Raw genomic sequence first — 22454 nt, forward strand, 5'->3', positions numbered from 1 at the left:
GCAAATGTAGCAATATGCAGTAAATATCATTTTTGGAAGTTGCGCTTTACAGATTTAAGTACATACTTACGTGCACGAGTATTTTCTACATAAAAATCAGAGCTATAGCATTTTATGTTGCATAAGGAGCTGTGCAATAAATGTCAAGAAATATGGCAATGGCAACCCTGCCATCTAGTGGACAAATTTGCAACTTTTGAGCAGGATGCTTTTTTTTACGTCGTTCCAGACCAAAAGACCACTGTGCAGTTTTTGCCCCCAGGGGATCTTCCTTGGGGGCTCTCCCCCCTTCTTCTGGCCGTCTGGAAGGGAAAAAAAGAGGGCACGCGCACAATGACATAACTTCTTCGCCCCTTCCAAAGATCTTTTCTCTTTCCTCCCCCGGGCTCCTTACCTCACCGCAAGACTTCAGAGCTCCGTCTGGGAGAGGGGCCCCCTCGAAGGTTTTTTAAAAGGGCTCCTTTCAAAGGTTTAGCACGGGGAGGAAGTTATAGAACCTTTCAATAAGGTTCGGTCGAGGAAATATGAAAGGATCCCTTGGCAATTCAGAAAGGTGGTGTCGCCATTGGGTGCATAAGTGAGTGTGTGTGTGTGTGCTTTTGCGCAAGGACTGGCTGGAAGACTCAGTGTTGCTATCTCAGAATTCAAATTAGTTATCCCAAAATATGGTCTTTATGGTCCATAGTAATTCACATTAAAGTGATGGCCTATGTTTTTATATCCATATTAGAAATAATAATAATATTAAAAAAATGTACTTCCAAGTAGGAATGTAACAGATACAATTCTTTCAATCAAGAAGCTTTCCTGGTGACGAACAATGAAAAGATATTCTCTCGGAATATCTACCAGGCAAGTTCTGGAAAATATTTCAAGGTTCTCATCAGGGTACAGACTGAAGAAGATTTTCCATTTGGAAGGGGGAGTGTAAGTTCGCATTTAGGGGGTGTAAGGGTATATTTAGAGCCAAGATGATCCATAAATGTAGGAGTTGTTGAGGAAGTTTTAGGAGAGTGTGTGTGAATAAATCACTGGATGGAAAGTATATTTATTCCAAGCACGGACGCCGATGAAGGGGAACAGGGATGAAGTGTCCCTCCATCCGAAAAATGCATTGTGCACATGGAAGAAATTGCTGTATTATCTAAAGAAAACTAAACCTTCGTGGCGTAGTGGTTAGCACATCCTGGGTATGGGTGTTCTTTGCGAGTGTCCCTTCATTAGTTTCATCTTATCATCACTCATCCTCATCTTCGCGATTAGCCAAAAGTGTCAGAATGCGAAACCAAATCAATCAGTTGATATCGATTCCTAGTTAATTAATATTTAAAAATGTATGGTGCAGAACACGTCTATAAATTACTGTACAGAGTGATCACAAAGTCCCATTACCCCCTATGTATCACATAGATGTTAATGAATTGTTGTTTCTTATTGTTGCAGGATCTACATCTAAATCATGGCTGATGATGATCATGATGATCGCCATCGTACATGACGGAGAATCATACTGTTATGAAAACGATGATGTACACACAGACACTCTGGACTAAATCATAACGAATAGTCACACTACCTCCGAGTTGTCCTCTGCCATGATCTCACATTAATACAATGCGACCATCTATGACGATGTGGACACGCGATAGGGGGTAATGGGGCTTTGTGATCACTCTGTACATCGTGAAATGATTTGTAACGTACGTACAAATAATGGAATAAGCGAGAAAGCTACAGCAAGTTGGAGGAAACTATTGAGGAGGAGCGAGTATTGAGGACAATTCTCAAGTATATGGATTCTTAAAGAAGTACAGCAAGAACAAGGAGTTTCAGTTGCCCAAAGTTTGCGGGATTTCTTGCGGGTTGGAAACACTGATCTGAAGTAGCTGGCGGCCCGAAAGTCTATAGCGGAATTATAAGGAGCTTGCAGAACGATTCCCATCTTGGGAGAGACCTCGAATCTGTCGCTGCAAAACAGCTGCAGTCGTTTTGGCTGTCCATTGTCTCTGCCCTCTCCGGCTCAAAGGAGGGAAGATGACGGACGAAGAAAGGAGGAAGGAGGGAAACACTTTTTTCCGGTCCGTCGAGATGCCATGCTGGCCGGACCGGACCCGGAACAAAAATATCCCCCCCCCCTCTCCCTTTCCTCAATCTCTGCCTTCTTTCTTTATCCGCGACTCCTTAGAAATTTTTCTCCGCACGTGGAAAAGTGGAAGGGGGGACTTTGGAGGAGGGGTTCTGCAAGGAATCGGCGACGTGTAAGAAACGATGATAGGATAGCTTCTAAGAAGAAAAAAAAAATCTTATCTGCCGAGATATCATAATTTCGAGTGGGCTTCACTGAGAGACTTATGCGCGTGCTTCTATGTATATCATCTTCTGAGGAGTTCTGTGAAGCCTATTGAAAAAAATATAATATGGACGGAGGCCACGATTAAAAAATCTCAGGTTCGAATCCCGGCCTGGGCACGAGTGATGCATGTTCTTTGTAAGTATCCCTTCATCAATTTCATCACTCATCCCAACCTTAGCGATTAGCCAAAAGTGGCAGAAATGCGTCACTTCTCTATCCTGTGGATAGAATCAGATGGAAACATGGCGTTGAAAACCGCTAGGAAATTGAAAAATTCATAAAATGCAGCATTGGCTCAAAATACATACATTTTCAAAAGTAATTTTGAATATTTTTTGTGTAAATTGCATTTGCGTGCACTAGAATTATATATTATACCATTAAAATTACGTTAATTATCTTAACTAGCCGTTAATACTTCAAAAACCATCATGGTCATTTTTTACGGCAGTTGGGTGGCAGCTGAAATTGACGGTTTTAGACCGTAATTCCTTCCATCAACTTTTTACAGCAAAGTCCTTATTGGTCAATTTACATCCTCGTATTCATTACTTCACTGCTGTATCGCATGGTTATCTGGTATCAGGTCAAGAAATGCAGTAGCCGAAGGAAACGACTCATTTATCACACTCGGTGCCTTTCTGAGAATCGCGAATGGTTGCCCGTGGCGAAAGAACAATACGCAAGTGCAGTTCGCTGTTGTTTCAGCTTTCTTTTCTTAACTTCATCGCCACCTTGAGGCCATGAGCAGGTGCTTCCTCCTGGGAAGGCAGAATCTAGCCATCACCGGTGCAAAAGATAAGCACAGGCCGCAAAAATCCTTGCAGCGCGGACCGCCATCATTGAAAACAGGTAATCGGAAGTCCCGAGATAAACATCGCCCTGTATTTTGGTCTTTCAGTTTACACTAGTCCACCGAGCTGACCTCTATCTTACATGGATCTCCAAGGTGAAAAAAAATGACACGCGTTGTTTCCTCGGTTCTGTTATCGATTGCAGACAGTGTCGTGTTTCCTCAACAATAGAAATATCAAAGTTCATTACGCCGTCGAGTCTTCGAGGTTTCAAATCGTCCCGGAGCGGGCTAATAGAACCAAACGTATTAATTTCCGTTCCCCGCTGTGTATTCAATTTCAGTTGCCCGGGGCATCTACGTTTTGGGATCAATTATGCAGGAAAATGTTAAAAAAGCTCGTGCACCTGTACAGTGCACGATTTTCTATTGTCGAAAAAAAGAGGGAAGTCCAAGGTGCAGATTTACGCGATACGTTCCTGAAGTAGGTCGATAACTAATTATGGTCAGCGATTGGCTGGGCGTGTGGCACGCGCTTTTGTTTTCAATCACTCTTTGATCGATAAGTATTTTTTGGTTGTCGACCTTAAAATTAGATGAAACGTTTTTTGGGGGCTATGCATCAAATTAAGGAAGTAATATTACGTGTTGTAAGGTCATTATAGATTCTTATATTGAGTCTCTAGATCACGAAACGTTGGTGCTTAAACGGTTCATATCAAATTAAGCAAGAATACACATTGATAAAGATTTCAATTTTTTTTAGTCAATGTTTGTTTGCCAGGGAAAAGTCCCTAATGGGTAGATTCTTGTAATGAAGATAAACAGAACATTTTGCAACATCAACACGTCACTTTTATTATTTTTATTATGAATAAGTTCGCAAGAGCACCAGTTGGAGAGTGTTGTGCTAAATATATAAATAAATATGAGGAATATTATTGTATTTTTTTACATTATCTGGGAGTATCATTGAGGTGTCTGACTGCACCATGAGAGAAATGTGTTCGATTCGCGTGGTAGGTGAATTTTTCTGTCAATATCTTTGCATAAGTGGCTCTAGGATTCGCCCAGCCTCTCCTCAGGGCAACCCAGAAGGGTAAAAACGGCCGGAATATGATTCCGATTTCACTGCCTGGGTGATTACACAAGGATGAATGTTCTTTATGGGTGTCACGTCACCAATTGCATCTCAGCAGTCATCCTCACCGTCACGATTACCCCAAAGTGGTTGAAAAGCGACGCTAAATAACTAACATATAAATAAAGGTGATTGCAATGTGTCGCAACCGAGGTTCAAAGCCTGGATCTCTGAGCTTTAAGGTAATATAAGCACTTACGCTTAGTTGGGGCTATTATTATGAAAATAGGCTGCAGAAGTTAACTTACTTTCTCTGATACGGATAAGCATAAGTTGCCGTTCGATCCCACTGTTTGTGTCTCTTGTAGTTTCTCGTACTTCCTGGTAGTTTCTGCTTCTCGTAGGCAGTGGCGTGCCATAGGTTGTAAAGGAGGGGTAGCATGGTTTCTTTTTAGCAGCTTTTTCCCCAACCGACATAAAAAAAAAGACTTCTTTGTTTTAAAATTACCAGCGCACATACTCCTGAATGTATGCTGGTGGAGGTTGGACTACTTCAGCCCCCTTCCCCCCCGTTTTTGTTAAGCCTCTGAGGGGGCTTTGATCGCCCACCCCTTTAGTTAGGTTACTCAGTAAGCCAGAAGTTTATCCGTAATTCTCAGCCCACCTCCGTGCTAGGGGTTCCGGGTTCGAATCCCGGCCTGGGCTGTGAGTGTCATCCTCGTTGCCGCGATTAGCCAAAAGGGGAAGAATAGGGACGGTAAATAACAACAATCATATCAAAACTGCAATTTTCCACGGAGAGGAGGTGTAAGTTCGTATTAAAGGGGTGTAAGGGTAAATTTAGAGTAAAAAATGACACAAATTGGCCCCTTACGAAAAATTGTATAGGGAGCCAGCCGTTGAGGAAATTTAGAGAAGGGTGTTGAGGGTGACCATTGTTGACTTGCTCAACGAGGTAGCTGCTTCTACATACACTCAACAAAATATTAGGCCACAGGATATGGTAATGAAGCAGGGTATTGCGTCACCGGTGGGAAAGTATAGAGTTTGAGTTTTAAGCCGATTTATGAACAGACAGGCTAATCGGGACTAGACCAAACAGTTTAAAGTTGGATCCAAAGCAAATGCGCCTTCACCAGGTATCGAATCCAGGAGCTCCTTGATTATAAGGCAACGACGATACCACTATGCCATCAGAGACTCACTGGGGAAGTATTTGTCCTGGCGGTGGCAGTTTTAGTGATAACTGAAGAAATTCAAATACATGAACGGTGGAGAGGGTAGAAAAACGATCAAGCCCACTTTCACAAACTGATTACCTTCAAATTAAAGCGACACTACCCGTTGTGTTGCCCACGAGACGAGACTTTGGCCTGTCTCGTCTCGTGAAGCCTCGTGGAAATGCTGTCCCGTTTCGAAAATATTCGTTTGTCTTATGACACATGGTCAATCTCGTCTTGTCTCGAATTTTGAAAAGCCTGTCCCGTCTCGTCCCGTGGGCAACACTACCGTTGATTGAAAATATGCATTGAAAAGTTAATGTTTCACATTGGGATATATGCTTTGATCTTTGCAAAAATGAAAGACGTGGCTATGGACTGGCGGGTTCCATTTTCAAACACTGACATGCGAGTGTGACTTCCATAGTTCTTTACACAAGTACTGCATCTTGCGTTGCAATGAAAGTTTTGGAGTAAAACACACCAAACCCGTCAATTGAGCGCAAATCTGCTCAGTGAGCGCAAATCTTGCTCAGCGAGCATTTCTCTGAAACTTGGTACCCCCCAAAGTGGACGCTATGACCTCTTGGCACACCAGGCTTTCCTCAAAAAATCCTTTTGTGATGATTTCATGAAAAGATCCAGAGACGAGATGCAAGATAAACGGGAAGCTGCATTGACTGAGGCCTCTGTGGATACGAAGTGGGGGGAGGCCATTGGAGGTCATTGGAAGCGAAGCACCTTCCCAGACGCGTGGCATCTTGGGAGAAGAATCCTCAAGAAGAAGAAGAAAAGCTTTCGGTCCCGGAAGAAGAAAGAAGAGGGGGGCGTACATAGAGGAAGCGTGCCTCCACCCCCACATATCAGAGCAGTCGTACGCCAGCCGACACATACAAGCCTGGTGGCACGAGCCTGGGTTTTAGGACCAGGTGCTGTTCAGCCAGGGCATAATCGTCTGGCCTCTTCGCTCCCTCTCTTTTGGAACCCCACGGTAGGGTCTGCAGGAAAGGGGATGAGGGAGTCGGTATAAAAACCCTCCCCCCCTTTTCCCCCCGATGCGTCCAGAGACACCTTTGCACATTGGGAACCCCAGTACAATGGCGGCTTAATGTAAATTTGCCGAGGCAGGAGACGATTTCTGGTACTGGCGAAACCAGATTTGTATTCAGCGGGTCTGAAAGGACATACGATGCAATGGAAAGCATGTCTTGCATGAAGCAGTGTTGCCATCCTCAGAAATTTCCTATTCTTTTGACTGTTTTTTTTTTTTTCCATTTTTGTAATAAGAAATTATATTCCGCTTGCACGTTGGCGGGAAAGAAATTTGCGAGAAATTCATAAAAAATAAAAACTTTCCATAGTATCAGTAAATAAAATGGAAAATTCCTGTGAAGTATCAGAAAATATATTACATTTTACTTTAGGGAAACTAAGTTATAATGTATGTATTATTATCATTATTATTATTGTCGTTTATTTGCACAGACGCACTGTATACATTTAATCTGTTTTCTTTTGTCATTTCTCTGTGTAGTAATAGTACTTTTTATACACAAGTTCTTTGTTATTTGATTCATTTAGGTGGTAGATCAGCATTAGCTCAAAATTGCCCGAGAATGAAGACTGTCGAATTGAACTGAATCACCATACAATCTCATCGTCGCGATTAGTGAAAAAGTGGAAGAAAATCGACGTTAATTTACCGAATCAATCAAGTAAAGCAAATCTGAAAAATAAACAAGAAACACATCTCAAAATTTCCCTCCAATGTCTCGGTTTTAGAAAAAATCCCATTCTTTCCCTCTGAAAATATCCCGCCTTGCCGCAGCGTCGATCCAGCGGAAAGTATAAGATCTTTTCAGCGGTCCACAACCCCTCCCCACCCCCCTATCGTAACCTTCCGCCTCCACAAACTCTCCAGTTTCCCAACACCTGCCGGAGCTACTGTCCCGGTATGATGCAAGAAACTTCTCAGTCCTTTAAACTTCTTAAGACGCTCACGAGGGAAATTGGCTGCAGCCGAAGAGGGAAAAAAAGAAGAAGGGTGAGCTCTTTAAAAACCTTGCCGACGGTGGTAAGACTACCCGTCCATTTCGCACCTGTAGTGCCCCGCCGCTCCCCTCCAAGTTGGATCGGGCTTTTAAAACAGGTTCGTTACCGTAATCTTACCTCTGGAGAAAAGGCATGGAGCTGGAGAAAACGGAAGACTGAAAAAAAAAGATAAATTGTTTCTGAGGAAAATTAGAGTTAAGAAGAACCCTGGCGGGAAAAGGTATAACTCATGCCTCGATTAAATACCACATACCGTATATTGACAGGCAAAGGTACCTACGCGGTGTACTGTTTTCCAAGAAAAATCAAATCCATTGTAAGCTGGCTTACTTGACAAACCTCTTGATTCTTACTCTAAATGGTTAAGATAGAAACTAGATCGGTACTATGACGTAGCCGTTAGTCTTTTTATGATTTTTCCGTGTAATCGCAACAGAACTTGAAGTTGTAAATCGAGGCAAGTTCCAAAAGTTCGAGGAATATACCTTCTTGGAATTTATGAGGGTTTCTTGGAGAACATTCATTCCGGCTCACAACCACTTCCACGCCACCTAACTGTGTGTATATTACGCTGCAGTATATACAGGGTGTCCCAATCTTCCAACGCCAATTTTAGAAAGTATGTGTTGTTGAATAAGTGGCCTTGCTAGGAAATTATTGAAAATGCTCGGGAATTCCTACATCCTGAAAAATAACATTCCATCGTGTATTGCCTCTTGATTTCTAACATAATGTGGCTTGTCTGTCCAAAATGAATATAAATTATCGAAATTTTGGGTTTCTTTTTATTAACTTTCCTTTGTTTTACTTAACAGTTTACAGTTTTCTCATTGTAAGTAATCAGTGGTGTTTGTATTGCTACTTCAGGTTAATTTACCAGGCTTTTCTACCTCCCTAGTTCAATCGCAACCACATGCATCAATGGTGAAATGAAGGAACACCACCAGGTCTCCGTGGTGGAATGGTTATCTAAGAGGACTAAGATGCCAGGGGTCTCTGGTTCGAATCCTAGCCTGTGTATGGATGTTCTTTGTAAGTATCCCTTCGTCAATTTCATCATATCATAACTCAGTGGCGTATACTGAATCCGAGATCTGGGCTATCTCACCATGTCACGTGGTAGGCTATGCTTAGAAATGTAAATGAGGTTGCCAACTCATAAGAAATCAGGTTGGCAACACATAGGAAATCAGGTTGCCAACTCATAGGAAATCAGGTTGCCAACTCATAGGAAATATGGTTGCCAACTCATAGGGAATCAGGTTACCAACTCATAATAAATCAGGTTGCCAACTCCATAATTACCATCATCATCTCACTGATATGAATAATTGTATTTACAATTTCTGATCGATTTTCTCCTGTTTTATTCTCTAGACTTCAGGCTTCGCAGAAAGCCTAGCTAGCCTAGAATATACGCTCCTGTCATAACTCATCATCATCTTCACGTTTAGCCAAAAGTGTCAGAAATGCGAAGTAAAATAAATCAAATCAAACAATCAACAACAATGAAGGAACACATGTTTTGCAAAGGATTCGGACCTAGGGACCCCTGAGCCAGCTGACAATAACATTTCGAGAAAATAAGTCTAGGAATACTGCAAATTCGTAATTTTGTTAAAAGGGACTTATTTTTCTTTTCCTCAAGCCATAATTGTGTTTACCTCTGCTGCTGAAAATATAAATTGCAAGACAATTTTGAAATCGGGAATATATTTTAAACTTACCCTGTATTTAAACTAAATGAGTTTCATATTGATATAATCAAGTTTGTGAATAACATTGGGCCCGAGGCATGCCGTGCTAACAGTTAACTCTTATTGATTGATTTTTCAATTACACCATTGTTGATGCCTACAATTAGAAGAACCAACAATCTACAATTACGACCCTGGTTGGGAAAGGCTGCAACCAACCGGAAGATAGCAGAGGGTTGTACATTAACCTCTACTTTCTCATCTTATCATCCATATCTATTATTTATTATTATATTAGGAAACGAAAAACGGGTGTATTGGGGAAAAAAAGGAAAAGAAAGAGGCAGTTGTCTTCCTGTCCTTGCTTCCTGAATTCTGGTAGGCAGGGACAAGGGACAGGTGGTGGACCCAGAAATAGACGCATCAGAGGGATTGGCAGATGTGGATCATACTCGTTCCTATAGATACACGAGGCAGGGGCATAAACAGACGGACATGTGGGATAGATGGACCGCAAGATAATGGGGAAAAAGCGAAATTGGTGGAGTCGATCAACCCTTAACGATTCCCGTGCTTAAATTCGTTAATGATTGGGCAGGGTCGAACTACTGGACAGAAATTCAGTTTATCTCAAGTTTAACAAGCGACGTCTTGCCCCCTTAATCTGATAATTGTGGCCCCACACGCGTCGCTCGCGCCTTCCGGTTAGAACAACTCCTCTGACATGGGTACCAGTCGGTGATTTATTTTCTTGCCTCTTTTGTAAGTTTGTGGACCCGTTCTTATTAATTTACCCTGCTAAGGGTACTGGCGTACGCAGGATATTTTTCTTTAAGGGGCTGGAATTGTAAAAGTTCACACAGAAAACTAAATGCATCATATCGATTGATGCACCAGAATGCATCGATTGATGCACGAAAGTGTTTTGTGACTTCTTCAAAGAATCAGATTCACATTTCATGCATTTGGGTGAATTTTTGTATGTCGTTAAAGAAACACCAAAGTGCATCATTTGATTCAAGTGAGGATTTCTTTCAGTCGAGATGCATTTGAATGCATCAGTTGATGTTCCTTGATGCACCTTCCTGCATCGTTTTGGATGATGCACTTAAACGTTTGGTCTGAGCTACAGAGCTTATGTAGCTCAGACGAAACGTTTAAGTGCATCATCGAAAAAGATGCATTCTGGTACATCAAAATGCATCAAGGTACATCAACTAATGCATTGAAGTGCATCTCGACTGTAATAAGTCCTCACTTGAATCAAATTATGCACTTTGGTGTTTCTTTCACGACATACAAAAATGCACCCAAATGCATCAAATGTGAATCTGATTCTTGGAAGAAGCCATAAAACACACTTTCGTGCTTCAATCGATGCATTCTGGTGCATCAATCGATATGATGCGTTTAGTTCTCTGAGTGTTCATAGCTGCTCTGTAGAGGTCGACATACACAATAAGATATTTACGTACATTTAGAACTCTCCCCCCTCAAAAACTGCAATCGGGAGTCATTTTAAGGCGAGTTTGCATTTACCACTCTGGTTTGTCCCGAGTTCTTCGCTGATTTCGTTTGGAAATGTTCATTTTTCTCAAAATTTCGTAGGCGGCTGTGGCCCCTTCAGTCCCCCCTCTGCGTACGCCAGTGTTGCTAAGGTCACTGCGTTAACAATTATCATGTACAGCTTGTACATTCCAGTGTCAGGCTGGTGCAAGCAAATCGTGTTCAATCGAACAGGTAGACGCTGCGCACAAGATTAGCGGAGTTCAAGTTCAGAATATTCAACATATCCCTGCCTGCTGCTTTCAACGTTCATTTGATTGGTTAGCACTACGGTTGAGCCGATATCATTTTGAACCTATATCCTTATCGATACCGGTGGCGGCGATTGGGTACCAAAAGTGGGGGACAATGTGCCAAAACTAGGGGCGAAAATCGGGGGCAACTGCCCTCCCCTAAGCGCCGCCACTGAGACTTACCGATTCCCACCAATACCGATGCTTGAAAATGTATTGTCTGTTTACTGTCTGTAATCATACTTTTTTTTTTCATTACATTGCTTCAAGAACTAAGGAAGAGATTAACGACGTGTTTTATATGGAGTGTAGCATCGTATGGCTCAGAAACCTGGACGCTATGAAGAAGAGAGGAAAAACAGCTGCAAGATTTAGAAATTTAGAATGAAGCTGTGCTGGAAATAGTTGGCGCAAAGATAGAAAAAGGCTGGGTGTAGGAGCGTGTTCGAATTTGTATTCTGTAAGTCAACTGGTCGCACAATGTCAGGTTTTCCGAGAAAAAATAGCAAAACCCTTTGATATTAGTGAATAGGTTTCGTAGTGTGAGCTTGATTGAAATATTCCTTAAAAGTTGGCAACACTGCTTACAACGAAAGAATCACCCTGACATTACCCTCATCACCCACGCGACGAATTCCACGTAAGTCCAGAGTAACATTCACGTACATGAATGCCAGAACATGATTATATTCACGACAGCACGCGCCTTGCAACACAATACCCCCCATACTTCCTTCCACCCCCTTCGACCCTTCTTTTAATCTTCCCTCCAGAGGTTAAGAAGTTCGCCACTGCATGACCAATGGCGATGTAAGATGGTCAAAAGACCCTTTTCTGTCTATTTTATCAGACACACTTCACGGTACACGATTAACCTTTGAAAGAATAACAAAAATTGCTTCTCTTCCCCTTCTGACAATGCCCGTATCCGCAGAACCCCCTCTTCCTGAGGGCACTTCCGGTGGGATCACCTTTAGCCCCTGTCTCCACCTTGATGCACTTTTCATGTCTGTCTCGGTTTCGCAACGACTATAAACAAAGTACATCAGTTCGTGTATTTTTGGTGCCAGCCTCATATCAAACTGTTGTTTCTAGTTAATTTATCGTTGTACTGCACCCCCTCCCTTCTGTAATTCAAAATAAAGTAGTACAGTCAAACCCCGATTTAACGGTCCGGGTTTTAAAATTTCCAGCATTATACATGCATTTACCATACTACCATTGGAGCAAAATGTTATAAAATTTTCCCTTAGTTTACATTGTTCTGCATTTTATTATTATTATTTTAATGAGAATTTTGCTACACACAGAGTGAAGACTACAAAAATGTTCTGTGTACCTCGATTTCAAAAAGCACCGTGTGTACTTGTAGAATGTAGGCCACAAAAAGTACCTTAAAATAGATAATGGAAACTGCAAAGAAAGCAATGCACATAAAATGTAGATATCAAAAAAGCACTGTACGGAGTATGTAAGCTATAAAAAAAGACTGGTATAGAATATATAATCTAGAAAAATGCACTGTACGTAGAGTATGCAAAGAAAAGCTGTGGTTTTTGACAATGTCAGCTAGAAAAACGTTGTATCGACACTCGACGATGAGAATGAATTATGGTTAGTTAAATAACAAACACGATGAAAATTCCATGCGAGTCTTGAATCCACATCATAAGATATCGTTTCGTCGATAACTCAACACTACAGGACATTCAGGCAGTGCATATGGAATAAGAAGCACAGAAGAACCGCTTGCTTTTAAATGTGAATACATAAGTGAAGTATTAAAACATTAAATAATATATTGTGCATGTTACAAATTTTTAGCTAGGCAATGAAACTAATACCTCCGATTGAATATAATAGTAGTAAAACTTTAAAGTAATAAAAAAATGACAATAAACTTCTATGCAGAACTATCAGAATGTTTTGTTTTATCTGACAGACCTGTTAAGTTACTATTAATATGGTGACTGCCATCTGTTGGCAATTATATTTCTTTTTTCTGAGCTCTTCGCTTCTTTTGTTTGATAAAGGAGACAAATAAACATCTACTGGTGTTCGATCTGTAACACCAGACGTGTGCAGCCTCCCCGTCCTCAACACTTGGGTTCATTGCTCTATCTTTAGATGTTGTCGACAATCACTCACTTCAGTGATCCCGTATGTTCGCCATTTGTGCAACAGACCACCGCACGCTTGTTCCCGGGATTGTTAGATTTTCAACTAGGGAAAAGGAACAATGACAAATGTTCAGTACTCGTTTTGTTGCCATTTGATGTTCGACTTGTACCTGTCACTCAAAGTTGATGCTCTTCCACGTGGCACACATTCGTCTAGAGTAACATTCTGGCAGAAGTCGAAATGCAGTATTTGTCAAAAACTTTATGTAAAGTATAACTGATAATGCCGTATTTTTCGAACATGTATTTTAGAAATTTGAATTAATTATACGATATATAAAATTTACTAAAGAAGTGTTTTTATTATTATTACTGTGCGGTGCTCACTATTATATTTGCTCACTATTATATTCACTGAAAATCAAATTTGCATCAATACAGATATTATTGGAGCTATCAGAGAGAAGTGACACTCGGCAGGCTCCCTCCCTTTCCAATCAGAACATGTGCGCATCTCCATGTTCGTAACGGGCATCGAACCTGCAATAGGCTGAAACCTAAACAAATACATACGCGCCTTCCATCACAATAAAATGGTTGTAGAGAATCCATCTATTACCTACAACACGATAGTGCTTCGGAGCAAAACAAAGTGTTTCGCTGCGACGACGCGTTGGGGGTTCACTTCCTGCGTTCCTCTCCCTCTGAAAAACACCCCTGGATATCGCATTCTCTATGGAAATGTGTCATGCGGCTACACAAAGCACCCTTCGCATCATTATCGCCACCTGGACACTATAGACACGCGATGGCCCTGTACCAGCTGAAATTGTTATTGGCAATTTCCCCCTCAACCCACAGTCGCCAATCTGAATATCGACATCTTGTACAAACACCTACATTCATTCTCGAAATAGTTAATATGCTGCATGTGTTTCGGTGAGTTGTAAAAGTCTATTCGCGGGTTCGAATCCCTCATGGATCATCCTTAGTGTTTTTTTTTTGGGGGGGGGTCCTCAACCAACCCAGATAAATGACGCTTCCTCTTGCTTTCTACACACGGGCCAGGGTAAGAACCGGCCTCACATTCACACCGCAGAATGGCTATATTGACAAAAACCTGTTTCCCTGCTAGCTGCTTCGGGGAGGGGGATTTTAAAGTTGCCGCTTCTTACCGAAACAGGGAAGCAGCGGTAGCCGTAGGTAAACGCGGCAACAGAAGGTCACTGCCACAAAGGCGGGTCCCGCGCCGGGAGTTACGGCGGCCTCACTCTAGTCGCGATTAACCTGACGTTACAAGTGTGTTTTCGCCTATTATACTTGGTAAAATATATTTGAAGTCAAACCTAATTGCTTATCTTTGTTGTTATAACAAAAACTCTCCATCCCCTGAAATACTTTGGTGGGGAGAATTTTTATGACGTGATTGTGGGGAGAAATCCCCCTTGTCCCCCCCAAGGATTTCGCACCCCGAACTGTCTGCTTAAAGACGCAGTGGAAGGGATTGTTAACGGGAAAGTATCCGAGGAAAGAAGGAAATATCAGATGATAGATCTGGATCCAATGTCTAGCTTCTAGTTTCAATAAATAGGCTTTGAGTGTCCTGATCAGCCTCTAAGCATAATCGACTAGTCACCATGTCTAGTTGGGGTAAATATACCATGAGTCAAACCGGTACCTCACTGTAACCATTGAACTATGATCAGAGTTGCGGCACATTTTCATCGCAAAACCTTGACTGGTCGAGTTCACTTACCGTGAAGTTTTCAAGGCTTCTCAATTGCACGCAACAGTAGCAGATGCATGTAAACTGAAGGTATGGAGGGAGCATATATTAAGGAACGACATTATTAAGAGCAACCAATTATGTATTTTTTCCCTGAGGGTCTTAGAATGCCTTTCTGGATGCCCCCAGGCGAAAAGAAGTCCGTGTAACCTTATCTGCCCGTTGCCCCCTCGTACATAGGTGTACGGGCATCTGTGTTGGATACTAAAGGATGAGGGAATGTCCATTGGGTGGCCCGCATGGCAATTTGAGCTCTTCCATTGGCTCGTAACACATCCAGCTGTTCCGTTCCGCTCTCCCATTGGTTGACGAGCTGCACCAGCTGCCTCTGAACAAATAACATCACGCTCCCTCCCCCTCTCCAACCCCCCCCTCCCACTTGCTCCCTACACGGAAGATTGCCTCAAGTCCTACGGTCTGGTCCGCAGCATTCCATTGTATGTCTGTAACATATGCAATATCCCTCTCCTCATCAGCATCACCGATAGATGACATCATCCATCGACAGGGAGATTTTTACACTCCTTCTTCTTGGACACGAGCAGTTGTCTTGTATTCGAGCATTGCAACCGCTAATCATAGACGCTCCATCAAGATTAGACTTGTCCACGACGACCCTGGGGTGTGTATAGCTTTGATTATACCATTACCCCAACTGTTATTTTAGACTACGATACTGGAATCCAGAAGAGCATTTTTTTTATACTCCAGAATGTGTATTATTGCAGATATTTTTCCTTCCTTTCTTTCGTAGCTACTTTGAACCCTTATCCTATTGGTAACATGATGACCCAGTGCAAAGCCGGCCCTAGGGAGGGGCAATTAGGGCACTCAAGACCCCGCGGTAGATAAAAATAATTGTTTGTATGCGGTTTATTACGTGGTTATATAACGCTGATGCTTCCAATTAAGCAGCTAATCTGATCGTTTTGACATAGTTATCATAAAAATCTTATTCTAATCTACTACTACATGTTCAAATATTTCGATCGAGGGAAAACGGGGGAAAGCAGATCTATTCTAGAATGTCAATCATTCCAGCACTAGAAACAGCAACATAATTACGGTGTTCGGCAACAATTTGTGTTCTTCGTCTACGCTCAAATGACTATTATCCTTCATTTTCCAAACATGGACAAAGGACAAAGCATTACTCGAATTGTATGTCGTTCGTTGACTCTAAAATCTGCTACGTTAGTAGTTTAATCGACATTCAATTGATGAGGAAGATCTGCGCCATCTCTTGATCAAGTGTGGATTTACAAGATCTTTGGTAGCATCTTAATTGAAACAGCAATGTAGCCAGATCATATCTTCTGAAAACCACTTCGCACCGTACACGATTTCACTACCAAGCCTAGAAATGTGGTTAAGTCTGCAAGAACAGCAACTTGTAACCAGCGTAACCTTGGAAAGTCCAATGCTCCTAAGTAAAACTGTAACAGTAGGGCGGCCTTGAATTCTGCAAGGTGTTGTCACAGGAAGCTTAAACTCGCTTTGTTCTTGTATCGCTTGTCCTTCAAATGACTCCGAGCACATGGTGCATGTGTGTGTGCTACATGTCTGCATTGGGAAAAGAAGGGGGAGTAGAGGGAGCAATGAACCAGAAGGAAGCAGCCGCAGGAATAGACACAAATTGGAACAAGAAGGAACGGTGGGAGAAGGAGAGACGGAATATATAACTGTCCAAAGAGTAACGGCATTAAGGGGACCATATGTTGGTCGAACCGGCAATGATATTAAAGAACATGGAGATAGACTGTATGGTTTAGTGTACTATTATAGAGACGATATGCGATTTGGCTGCGTAGTCTCGTTCACGATCTCGTTTCGAATTACTAACGGCTGTCTTATTTTTGTCTCGGTCTCGTCTCTGGTCTCGAATCTTGCTACAAAACAAATTACTTAATGTAAAGCAAATTAGTAAGTAAACCAAGCTACAAACAGTGTTCGGAATTTTACTTTCTGAAAGTAACTGAACTAACCTCACTTGGTTCAAAAAGTAACTGAATTATGGTTACTTGGTTCAAAAAGTAACCGAGTTTCAGTTACTTGGTTGTTTGGGCGATTGGCTTCCAAAACTGGTGGGGGGGGGCAAGGTGCCAAAACTAGGTGGGCAAGGACAGTTTATTTTCCCTCGGTACGTAAGATTTAACATAGTGCGGGGGCAAAAGTGTCAAAAAGTCGGGGGGGGGGGGACTGCCCTCCCTAATCGCCGCCAGTGTATTTCATAAAGTAACTGAGTTACCGTTACTCATTTTAAGAAGTAAGTCAGTTACAGTAACTGGTACTTAAAAAGTAACTGCAAGTCATTTTTAGTTACTTTCTGCCAGAAATTTTGTTACAAATAAATTACACACAATCAATGATTAATTATTATCAAGTAAATATATGCTCTGTTAGCTTCCTTGCCTTGGGCAATTCCATGAAAATCCTTCCACTTTAGCATCCAGATAAGACACATAGTTGCCAAATTTAGCTCTTCCCCCACGTTGCAAATTATCAAGTTAACAATCTAAGTGTCTTAAAGTAACTATAAAAGTAAATACTGAAAACGTTACTTCTATTCCAAAAAGTAACTCTGTTAGTGTTACAAATACTTACTTTTAAAAGTAGCTAGTTACAGTTAGAATGCCTGTAAACAAGTAATTGTTACTTTCAAACACTGCCTAAAGACATAAGTTTTTGGACGTTAAATTGTACATGTAACCATCTATAAATAAAAAGGTGCAATCTGAATTATGTGTAACTTTGTAGCATACTTTGCCTGATTTTTATTAAAGAACGTTCTTATTGCATCAGAAAGTTACTGTGAGTGGTAACCGTGGAAGTAACAGGAATTGTAACACGTTACTTTCGTGAGTATCAAACCGAACTTTGGTTTCAATACAATTAAGAAATATTTTCAGTTTAAAATTTGAAATGTGGCCTTACCTGTATAGCACAGAGAGACGAGCGTGTGGGTATGCCTTCGAATCAAAGGGTTTTCCTTCGACCAGGAGACACGTTCCAGGACGTGGTCAACGTAGTCGAACCCCGTGATAGCCGTCACCCGCCACTGAAGCTTCGACAAGACTAGAAGTTCCCAACTCTGTAAAAAAAAGATAGGTAAAAGGGTTAATTAATAATTGAATATACATCCTACATTTCCATTTCAAATAAAGGGATGGTATTCAGGGATTCAGGACGGAAATCAAGATACGAATGAGACAAGAAAACACGGATAACGGGACAGACACTCTGACTTGGTCAGGGTGATATACGGTAGATGGTCAATTGCACTGTAAGGGAGACAACTTCCATGGTGGAGTGGTTATCACGCCAGGAACGCATAGTTCGAATCCCGGCCTGGGCATGGGGATTCTTTTGTGAGTGTCCCTTCATCAATTTCATCATATCATCACCAATCATCATCGTCGCGATTAGCCAGAAGTGACAGAAAAGCGATGTAAAATGAACCAGTTCAATCAATCAAAGCAAGGTAGCAGACCGAAGCGACAAGCAACACGGAAGGCTTCCAACTGAAGTGAAATGCGACACAGCCCCCTTCAGTCTATAAGAAAATATTCACCGAACAGGAGACCGAGGTGCCACGATGCACCGCATTGAAGAAACGCATTGACGCAGCTTTTCGCGTCGCTTCGGTTCGAAAAGGTTCCATTTATTTTCGAGGATTGGTTCACAACAGACACGTGTGGCTTCTACGAAAACTGGTTATCTTTATCCCAGCTCGTATGTTTCCCTGTACGGCACTGAAGTAAATTGGGTTGTCTAACTTCAAGGTTTCACCCCAAAACTTTTTTCTTAGAATATCTATCGTAGTAATGCAGCCAAATTTACCTTTCCGTTTTGAGAGGATACAGGTACGTACATATGTATAGCTATTAGGATATCCGCAATATATACTGATTTATCATGTCAAGCTTAATTCTTATATAAATTTAATTCTCATGTCAAAATTAAAAAGGACGCACTATTAACATTAGTGATCATAATTATCATATGCCTGCACGAAATAGGTGTCGAAAATGTGCAAAGAAAATTCGTAAGTTATTTATATTTTCATTACCATCTTAACCAACATAACGACTATGGAAATGTATTGTGAACACTGTATCTATATAAATTACATTTAAAAAGACGTATACTGCAATCTGACTTTCATTGTCAATATACACCGATGAATGTGTTAAGGTATAACCTGTGGTATAACCAGTGGCGGCGATTAGGGAGGGGCGAGAGGGGGCAGTTGCCCCCCACTTTTCGCCACTTTTGTCCCTGCACTATCTTATCTACAAAGGGAAAATGTACTGTATTTGCCCCTTGCCAGTTTTGACACCTTACCCCCCCCCTTTTGGAACCCAATAGCCGCCACTGGGTATAACATATCTGCTAAGTAAGATAATCTGATACTGCTAGTACCACTAGAGGAAAGAAAACACTTTATTGCAGAAGTTATTAAGTGTATATTCTAAAGAAATACTAATTCAAATCAGACCAAGACCCAGATTTAGAGGGGGGTACGCAGAATCTCCATCTATGCGTAGCTCTCCACTTGAATGTAAAAGATAGTATATTTGTGGTAAAAGTATATATTAAAAACTGTAATCACAATGAGACATAATTTGACTTAAAAGGTATAAGTGAAGTTGTACATGAGAAGGAGCCTTATGCGGTTAGCCTACGACCTTCACATAAATAAATCTTGGCCTGATCAGCTTCAGTAGTTAGCTATATTGCATTTTTATATATGCTACACAAATAATGGTAGTATTTATTTACAGGTTATGTATGCTGTATTTACATAATCCTGTATACATGTATCATTAACGCATTACTGACTAACTTTATTTATACGTAAAGTTAGTTTAATTTTATAACTTACGTAGTCCCTTGTAGGTTTTCGGTGTGGGCTGGACTCATAAAAGAGGATGTTACATAGCTGCCTTTTAATGGGTAGGCGTTACACACTCTAATATTTCGTAATTTACACTTTAAACTTGGTTTTAAAAGCTGTTCAAAGATAAAATTGGTAATCGTGGTAATTTGTATTTACTGCTTTGTTTTTCCTGAGTACTTTACTGCTTTCATTTAAATATATTGATTTTATCAAAATTTCGGGAGGGGCTATAGCCCCGTCAGCTCCCCCTGCGTACGCTAGTGCTTGTAGATTAACATGTACATGATAATGCTCTATAGCTGTTCTAGAACAGTAACTCTCACCAAATTAAAATATTTACATCCAATTCGCGTTATCTGAGGTTGTAAAAGACACTTATAGAGTTTAACGAAATTCAGATTTCACAGTTTTGCACCCAGCATGATATAGAACATTGACCAAGCACATTAACCATGAAGATTACTAAATATAGTTTAAATTATGAACATTTTATAATATTTCTTTGAAATGTTCTGAATATACCATTTTAGACCAAAAAAAAATTATTACTGTACAATGTGATCAAAGCAGAGATAAAGATACATAAGACTCCCATTAATATAGGCTACATTATAATTTCAGAAGCCGTATCACTTTCCCTCAAGTTAATATGGTTGAATGGAGCGACACGAAGCCATCTTTTGACAGAATATGCAATTAACGCAGCGCCACGCGGGCAGGTAATTGTTCCAGCCAACTAAACACGTCTCCTTGGGTATCAATACGCGGCACGTGCGCATAGGTAACTTCTTACAAGGCACAAAAGAAACGGAAACAAAAAAGACGAGGGGAGTATGAACGGAAGTGGAAGGGAAGCGAAGAGTTCAAGGCAGGACAGGACGTAGGTGGATGGAAAAAGAGGGAGAAGAAAAAAAAGATATCGGTATGCCATCACGCTATATGTATATTCCACCATGACCGCCATCTTGAGACGCAACAGGTTGCCAACGTGCACCGCAACACCGGACATGATAATTGCATATTAAGCAATGGGGGCCCGTAAGAACAACTGCTGGGTAGGAAAAAATAGGGGAGGAGATCTACTTTTCGGGAAAACGGGGAGCGAGGGGGTTGTGGGGTTAGTTCCAGCAGACTCGGGAGACCGTGACAGTCAAATACTTCCATTAATTAGCAACAAAACTCATCCCGAGTTGCTCTAGTCGTCTGTTTTCTTTCGGCGGAAGTATCTCATCCTGATCCTCGGCGAACACGCATGTTCGAGCACGCACACGCACCGCGAATCGTGCGTACGAAAAAGCACTGCGTTAGGTCTTGACCAGAAACATTATATGATGGTTGGTCAGTTATTCTCGGACGGCGCTGTAGTGGGCAAATTGCAACACAAGAGAATGTCAACAAGTTCGAGTTATTTTTTTGTCAACCATTTAGAACATACCAGTAAGACTGTACGTAGTACAATCTGTGTGTTTGACTATTCCACAGTTGCCAGGCCTCCATCTACCCCCGTTGTAGCTCAAGGAGTGTGCAGTGTGGCCCCTGTGGTCCTTAAAAGGGTCGAATGACCGAATGACTCCTTGGAAAGAAAGTGTTATCAGGGACGTGAAGTTATGGTGGTAAAATATCCGAGCATGTGTGTGTAGATTCTCTGAATTTTTCTACAGTGGGGGCGAGGGGGCAGTTGCCCTCCCACTTTTTGCCACTTTTGCCCCCACACTATGCTAAACCTTATCTACCAAGGGAAAGTAAACTGTCCTTGCCCCAATTTTGGCACCTTGCTCCCCTAGTTTTGGAACCCAATCGCCGCCACTGCTTTTCTACATTCATTAAAATTCACTAGTTAATTTAATTCACTTTACCATCTTCCTAATCCTTCTTTAATTTCTTAGAAGTTTAATATTTTCAAAGAACCTTACATTATTGTAGGCTTACACATAGCTATAATTTCGTCCAATTTCTCAGCGACTACAGATCACACAACAAACGAAACTATCCAATAAGGCTAGCAAAATAATGATAAGATCGTTCCGTGGCGGGTAGTCTATCCGAGAACTTTAGTTACGTTACGAATGAAGCTTGTCCATGTAGTGTTTCAATTATCAACATGCAGTATGGTGCTAGTGTTGTGTGTACTTTGGTTGCAATCAGTGATGTGCGTCTACGCGTAAACAACGATAGTCTACATTCTACACGTAGACTATTTTATACACGTAGATTACGTAATCTATGTAAACAACATGGCGAAAGGTGATAACTTAGCAAAGGGCGCCGTGGAGTTAAAGGAAAATTATACTGCATATCAGTTGCTCCTGTGCGAGGAGAACTTTTCATACTATTTCTTCCAAATTTGAACAATTTCTCACCTAGGAAGAAACCTAATATAGGAAATATTCTAGTGTTTTATGAGAAAAAGACCACTCTTGCCTCACGACTGTCATCTGTTGTTGTTTTTTGCATACTATTTATCTTCTTCCATAGTTGATAATAGAAGAGAAGAGAACATTTGTTGTAAATAGGGTTCTTTTCAGTTCGTTAGAAACCAATATAGTTGAAAATGTCACTTTCCTTTCATCAAAGCATTGAAAATTAATTTTAGAGCAATTTAGATTGTCTACGTAGTCTATGTAAACTACAACCCAATGTAATCTACGCGTAG

General features: G+C 41.2%; 1 protein-coding gene across 1 annotated transcript in view; it reads right to left on the reverse strand.

The window, feature by feature from the left end:
• LOC145993793 (G1/S-specific cyclin-D2-like) overlaps positions 1–22454 on the reverse strand; it is a 76453-nt gene that overhangs the window by 35537 nt on the left and 18462 nt on the right. The window contains exon 3 of the mRNA XM_083129596.1: positions 17836–17992. Coding sequence (XP_082985722.1) covers positions 17836–17992 — 157 coding nt within the window. The remainder of the gene's footprint in view (positions 1–17835; positions 17993–22454) is intronic.

This window comes from Lepisma saccharinum, chromosome 10, assembly GCF_977018435.1.
Source record: "Lepisma saccharinum chromosome 10, izLepSacc3.1, whole genome shotgun sequence".
NCBI classification, from domain to species: domain Eukaryota; kingdom Metazoa; phylum Arthropoda; class Insecta; order Zygentoma; family Lepismatidae; genus Lepisma; species Lepisma saccharinum.